The sequence below is a fragment of the Pseudoliparis swirei genome, unplaced genomic scaffold, assembly GCF_029220125.1.
Source record: "Pseudoliparis swirei isolate HS2019 ecotype Mariana Trench unplaced genomic scaffold, NWPU_hadal_v1 hadal_55, whole genome shotgun sequence".
NCBI classification, from domain to species: domain Eukaryota; kingdom Metazoa; phylum Chordata; class Actinopteri; order Perciformes; family Liparidae; genus Pseudoliparis; species Pseudoliparis swirei.
Window position 1 is genome coordinate 24,520 of NW_026613291.1, and position 7,472 is coordinate 31,991.

General features: G+C 55.4%; 1 protein-coding gene across 1 annotated transcript; it reads left to right on the top strand.

Annotated features, from left to right (window-relative positions):
• Window positions 1-934: 934 nt before the first annotated feature.
• On the top strand, window positions 935-7,297 carry mrpl37 (mitochondrial ribosomal protein L37; the record flags this gene model as incomplete). The annotated part of the gene is made up of 3 exons (XM_056411068.1): window positions 935-2,230; window positions 3,568-3,751; window positions 7,007-7,297. Coding segments are annotated over exons 1-3 (860 nt in total), but the record flags the coding sequence as incomplete, so codon positions are not given.
• Between the last annotated feature and the right edge of the window lie 175 nt (window positions 7,298-7,472).

The window sequence follows — 7,472 nt, forward strand, 5'->3', positions numbered from 1 at the left end:
GGGACCCCATAGTGAGAGGAAGAGGAGGGGACCCAGGACGGAGCCTTGAGGGACCCCATAGTGAGAGGAAGAGGAGGGGACCCAGGACGGAGTCTTGAGGGACACCTTAGTGAGAGGAAGAGGAGGGGACCCAGGACGGAGCCTTGAGGAACCCCAGTAGTGAGAGGAAGAGGAGGGGACCCAGGACGGAGCCTTGAGGAACCCCAGTAGTGAGAGGAAGAGGAGGGGACCCAGGACGGAGCCTTGAGGGACCCCACAGTGAGAGGAAGAGGAGGGGACCCAGGACGGAGCCTTGAGGAACCCCAGTAGTGAGAGGAAGAGGAGGGGACCCAGGACGGAGCCTTGAGGAACCCCAGTAGTGAGAGGAAGAGGAGGGGACCCAGGACGGAGCCTTGAGGGACACCTTAGTGAGAGAAAGAGGAGGGGACCCAGGACGGAGCCTTGAGGGACCCCATAGTGAGAGGAAGAGGAGGGGACCCAGATCCTCTCCAGGGTAATTGATACCCGAGTGCATCAACGGCTCAGCCCCCCCCCTAAGCACAATGGTGGAGGCATAATGGAGAGTGTCCAACATGTATTTTATTCGCTGTTCTTACAGTTTGTATTTTGAACAATGTTTGCTCAGAATAAATCTGTTCCATTTGGATTCAACAGTTTGTTTCTGTGGTCGACGGATTCAAACCAGTCGAGCGCCAGAGAGACCAGCAGGAGGTCAGGAGGTCAGGAGGTCAGGGAGAGGAGAGTCCTGTGTCCGGAACCCTCCGACTGAAGAAGGAACCAAGGAGACGGCTGGCAATAAGGTGCCAGGCGGTGTAACCCTGGTGCACAGTGCTGTCTGCTCCACCCGAAGGAAGGAGCAGCTCACGCCAACACCCGGCCCACTCAATGAGGGCACGCCTAATGACGGTGGAGGGGGGGGGGGGGCTCTTATTTCTCTGGCCGTGATCCAGATACTCTTAATACCCCAAAACGGGTAATTTAAGTTAAAAAACAAACAAAATATATGGATACAACAGGAATACAAAAACTAATTCCACTTCAGGAAGTGATGGACGTGAAGCACACGGACGATCAGTGTGAGGAGGCGTTTCCCTGAGCCAGCAGCTCCTCCCCCAGGAGGAAGCTCTGCACCTCCAGGTCTGGGTCAGCCACAGGGGTCAGCTCGGGGTCACGCTTTGCTTTTGGCTCTCTGTGGTCAGACCTCACAGGAGGCCCTCGTCCCGAGAGGAGCTCTGGTCTGGGAGCCAGTGGAACTCCAGCTGCATGCTGGGAGCAACCCTCCTTCAAGCCCCATCATCCAATAGGGAGCCAGATAAAAGCAACCAGCTGATCACTCACGTCCTCTTTGAAACCAAAGTGTGTCGAATTCTCCTCATCTGCTCTGATAGTATGTTTACATGCCGCGCTGTGAAGTTGTGCTGCCTTCGGGATGAAAGCTGCTGCTCCTACACATCTTATCATGATGCGTTCATGAGCATACAGTGTTGGTGTTGACGTGATGAGGACTGTGTGGGTTTTTAGTAGAAGATATTTACTTTCATTAAGTCCACACTCCGGATTAGTGCGTGGCGGTAATGCGCCGACAGATGTTTGCCAACCCCCATAAAGAGCAGGAGAAGAATATGAATGGACGCGACGATACCACTCCGGACCAGAGGGGGCGGCAACGCAGCGGCGTGTTGCCAACGCCGTCAACACCGAACCGCAAACAGGCGAAGAAGAAAATCCAACATGGCGGCGCCCTGCAGCCGTGTTTACTGAGCGAGGTCAGGAGAACAGCTCGAGTCCTGAACGCGTCCTGAACGCGTCCTGAAGCCGGGAACAGAGCCAACACGAGCAGCCGCCATGTTTCCAGAAGCGGCTCAGTGTCTGAGGACGGCGGCCCCGCTCCTCCCCCTCTGCGGGCTGCTGACGCGGCTGACGCGGCGGGGCTCACACGGAGGAGTCGGCCGCGTCCAGGCCCGCAGGCACTTCGGTGTGAGCCGGCCTGCGACGGCCAAGGTGCTCCCGCCGCGCAAACCCCGGGAGCGGGTGGAGATCCCCGGGCTGGAGATGGTCACCTACGGGGACAGGATGCACTTCGTGCCGGGGCTGTCGAAGCCCGTCAACCCGCTGTGGGTGAGGGACTACAAGGACCCGAGGTATTACAAGGCGCCTCCGGCCCACCAGATGGCGCTGTTCAGAGAGAAGCCGTGCTTCGTTTACCACCAGAGGACCAGCGCACTGGAAGGTAACGGTTATTATGATCAGGCACGTGCGCAGACATGTTGGGGGGCAGGTGCTCAAACCCAAAAAAAGGGCACCCAATGGCAAAAAAAAATTCTGAAAGGGATGAAGCATTAGCAGCAATACACTGATGACGCTGTCCTCGACCTGCGTCTCCTCTGGCAGCATCAGACAGCTAGCTTACATGTTCTTTATGAATAAAGATGAATTATTAGATAGCAACAACAGTACAAGCGTTCTGATTGGCTAATGGGTCGTCATGCCAGCCACGTATCGCCCTCCTCGCTGGTCTGATACGGATCCGTATCGCCCTCTGACCTCATTTTCAAAATGAGCGATATTGATAGACAACAACAGCCAAGAGCAGTGGTCCTCAAACTAAGGCCCGCGGGCCGGATACGGCCCGCCTCCACATTTTGCCCGGCCCTCTGAACAAGAGAGGCCTCATGATTTTTTTTTTCAGTCTGGCCACGAAAATCCTAGACTAGCCCGTTAAATAGAACGGAATAAGAATTATCTCTCTCTCTTATCTTCTCTCTCTTCTCTTCTCTCTCTCCTCTCTCTCTCTCTTATCTTCTCTCTCTTCTCTTCTCTCTCTCCTCTCTCTCTCTCTTCTCTCTCTCTCCCTCTCTCTATTCTCTAAACATAACTAACGTCAGTAAACAGCTGGACAATACTTTGAAATCACGGATTTCGTGAGTTTTTGTTTGTTTATTTGTTTAGGAAACGTCGGACCAGTTGTGACGTCATGTTTTCAGCAGCGCTAATGTTGTGGTTGATTTATCACAAAACAACGTCAGGGGACAAACACCGTCAGGACCTGTTGGTCTGGTGCTGCGGGTCAGAGGAGAAGGAGGTGCAGCCGTTTAGTAGCGCGAGGAGCACTGCGCGGAGGAGGAAGTGGAGGAGGAGGAGGAGGAGGGAGGGGAGGGGCACGGCGGGGGGAAGAGGGGCGGGGGGGGGGGCTCGTGAGCGTCGCGGAGCATGTGGGGGCGAAATTCTCACAATAACTCAAATAAATGCCCCGTCGGATATTAAAACACATTTGGGGGACTTGATGACAGAAAGAGTAACTTCTATTCTTACATACTGATGAATGAAAAAAGTGGGCTCCAGCAAAAAGGGCCCTTTTCTCATCCAGGGCAAAAGGGGAGGAGCTTGAGCACCACAGGGTCTTTCTGCAACAGGTACACGTTGAGGTGTGAAGCAGGACGACTGACTGAGCGTGATCTTTTACTCTGAGAGGCCGTGACGTCATCACGTCCTGATTGTGTTGGCTGTTGAGCTCTGACGGAGCCGTGCTGCACCGTCAGAGCTCCTTCTCCTCCTGTCTCTGTCCAGGCGTGCGTCAGGCTCTGTGGTTGACCAAAACCAAACTGACTCCCGGTCTGCCGCCTCAGCTCCTCCCACTGACGGAGAGGCCAGCCGATCGGATCCCAGATCAGGATGAACGCGTGCAGAACGCCATCAAACACGCCCGCTTCTGGGACACGACGAAGGAGCGGCCAGGCAAAGAGAAGTACAGGTGGGCGTCACGTGACCGTACGGCCAGAGGCGTGGCCGTGTGGCGAGGGTGACCACGACAGTCACCACTCGTTCACCTTCTGTGGACGCAGAGCGCTTTGACAGTGAACTTCATGAAAGGGACTCGATTCTGCTGATGGTGCTAACGGCGCTGATGGTGCTAACGGCGCTGATGGTGCTAACGGTGCTGATGGTGCTAACGGCGCTGATGGTGCTATCGGCGCTGATGGTGCTATCGGCGCTGATGGTGCTAACGGCGCTGATGGTGCTATCGGCGCTGATGGTGCTAACGGCGCTGATGGTGCTAACGGCGCTGATGGTGCTAACGGTGCTGATGGTGCTAACGGTGCTGATGGTGCTAATGGTGCTAACGGCGCTGATGGTGCTAACGGCGCTGATGGTGCTAACGGTGCTGATGGTGCTATCGGCGCTGATGGTGCTAACGGTGCTAACTGCGCTGATGGTGCTAACGGCGCTGATGGTGCTAACGGTGCTAACGGTGCTGATGGTGCTATCGGCGCTGATGGTGCTATCGGCGCTGATGGTGCTAACGGTGCTGATGGTGCTAACGGTGCTGATGGTGCTAACGGTGCTGATGGTGCTAACGGCGCTGATGGTGCTAACGGCGCTGATGGTGCTAACGGTGCTGATGGTGCTATCGGCGCTGATGGTGCTAACGGTGCTAACTGCGCTGATGGTGCTAACGGCGCTGATGGTGCTAACGGTGCTGATGGTGCTATCGGCGCTGATGGTGCTAACGGTGCTGATGGTGCTAACGGTGCTGATGGTGCTAACGGTGCTGATGGTGCTATCGGCGCTGATGGTGCTAACGGTGCTAACGGTGCTGATGGTGCTAACGGTGCTAACAGCGCTGATGGTGCTAACAGCGCTGACCTGGCACAATGAGTAGGCATGAGGATGGTTAGCACTGTATCCTCGTTGGTACTCTCTTGGTCCTTCCCGGTGTCCTTGGTGAACTGACTGGTGTTCTGTGTGTGTCTGTGAAGTAACAATAGAACCCGATCCTGGGTTTACCTCTTAAGAACCGGTACCTGTTTTAAAACCGGGCTTTAGGGGCGTCCCTAGCAACCAGCACGCTCACATGCCCTCAAAGGGTCTTTCCTAATCAAAAGCCGTGGGTTGATAGATCCATCCGTGAAGCTGTGAACGCCCGTACTGCTGCCTATAACTCCGGTCTTGTATCCGGCAACATGGACGAGTACAAGGCAGCGGTCTATGGACTGAGGAGGGCGGTGAAGAACGCCAAAAGGAGGTACCGAGACAGAGTGGAATCACAGATGGGCAGCAGCGACACCAGGCGCCTATGGCAGGGGCTACGGACTATCACAAACTACGGAGCAGACCCTCGGCGCAATGGTGAGTGCCGACGCATCCCTCAGCGGACGACCTGAACTCATTTTATGCACGGTTTGAGGCTAGCAACAACAGCGCTAGCGCCATTGCTAACAACAACACCGTTAAGCGTAGCCGAGGTGAGTTCTACCTGGGATGAACACACACCTCTGTGACCGAGCACAGTGTGAGGAGGGCTCTGTTGAGGTGAACACCAGGAAAGCTGCAGGTCCAGATGGCATATCTGGGCGAGTACTGAAGACCTGTGCTAACCAGCTAGCTCCAGTGTTCACCACAATATTCAACCTCTCCCTGGCTGAGTCCGTGGTCCCGCCTGCTCAAGAGATCCACTATTGTCCCTGTGCCCAAGAATGCTTCTCCAGCATGTATGAATGACTACCACCGTGGCCCTCACCTCGGTGGTCATGAAATGCTTTGAGACGCTGTTAAAGGACTACACCTGCGCTTTCCTCCCTTCCTCCATGGACCCGCTGCAGTTTGCTTATCGCCCAAACAGATCCACGGATGATGCTGTCTCCCAGGTACTGCACACCACACTCTCTCATCTGGACAGCCAGAGGGGGGCTATGTGAGACTACTGTTCATTGATTATAGTTCAGCTTTCAACACCATAGTCCCTCCAGACTGGCCGGCAAGCTGATTGTGCTGGGACTGTACACGCCCCTGTGTGCTTGGATCCTGGACTTCCTGACCGCCAGGCCACAGGTGGTCAGGGTCGGCAGACACACCTCCAAATCCCTCACCCTGAACACAGGATCCCCAGGGTTGCGCCCTCAGCCTCACTGTACTCCCTGTACACACATGACTGTGTGTCCAGGATCAGATCTAACTCCATCATCATGTTTGCGGATGAGACAGTGGTGGTGCGCCTGATCTCCGACAACCACGAGACGCAGAAGGCCTACCTGGAGGAAGTTGTTGATCTGTCACTCTGGTGCCGGACAACAGCCTCATCATGTATGTCACAAAGACTAAGGAGCTGATTGTGGACTTTAGGAAGGTACAACAGAGGACGATCACCACTGGGGATTAATGGGACTACTGTGGAGAGCGTGAGCGGCTATAAATCCCTGTGAGTCCACTTCACCGACGATCTGACATGGTCAACAAACACAGACACTCGTGAGAAAGGCAAGGCAGCGCCTACCACCTCAGGCAGCTGAGGAAATTTAAAGTTTCAGAGGATCCTTCAGTCCTTCTACTTGAGCTGTAGAGAGCGTCCTGACAGGAAGCATCACAGCCTGGTTTGGCAACTGCTCTGCTCAGGACAGGAAGGCTCTGCAGAGAGTAGTGCGTTCGGCTGAGCGACTATTGGAACTACACTTCCCACCCTGCAGGACTTGTACACCAGGAGGTGAACCAGAGCCGGGAGGATCATGAAGGATCCTCACCACCCCAACAACAGACTGTTTCAGCTGTTGCGGTCAGGCAGGCGCCTCCGTAGTCACGCTGCAAGAACAGAGAGACTGAGACGGAGTTTCTTTCCTCAGGCCATCAGGATTGTGAACTCCGACCTCACCAGGACCCCCACATAGACCCACACAACTGCCTCTCTTAGGCACACACACACACACACACACACACACTTACTGTAAATATTGTGTTGTTTTTATTTGTAAATAGTGTGTACTTGTTGCCCTTGCACATTCCTGCTGAGCATTGCCACTTTCATTTCACTGCACACCCTGTGTGTGTATGTGACAAATAAAACATCTTGAATCTTGAATCTTGAATCTTGAAAAAGGAGAAGCTCGGGTAGCAGGAGGAGGAGGAGGAGCTGTCTTCATCAGCGTCTCAGAAGATCACCTGTTGGACCTGTGGTCACCTGTGAGTTCAGGGTGTGTGTTGATCCCTCCTCGTGTGTGTGTGTGTGTGTGTGTAGCAACACGCTGCTCCTCAACCTGCTCCACCTGTGTGCGTCCCTCCAGTCCAGCCTCCCCCGGCTCGGCAGGAGGCTCCTGTGTGAGAAGTACTCTCTGGGGGCCACGTGGACGAGAGGTAAGGCTGCTTTAGACCGCTACACAGGGGCCCTGGTCTACAGCTGGGGCCCTGGTCTACAGCTGGGGCCCTGGTCTACAGCTGGGGCCCTGGCTCAGTGGGCCCTGGTCTACAGCTGGGGCCCTGGTTCACAGCTGGGGCCCTGTCTACAGGCCCTGGCTCAGCTGGGGCCCTGGTTCACAGGGCCCTGGTCTACAAGCCCTGGTCTCACACAGGGGCCCTGGTCTACACAGGCCCTGGTCTACAGGTGGGGCCCTGGTCTAGCAGCTAGCTCCTGGTTCAGCTGGGGCCCTGTCTACAGCTGGGGCCCTGGTTCACAGCTGAGCCCTGGTCTACAGCTGGGGCCCTGG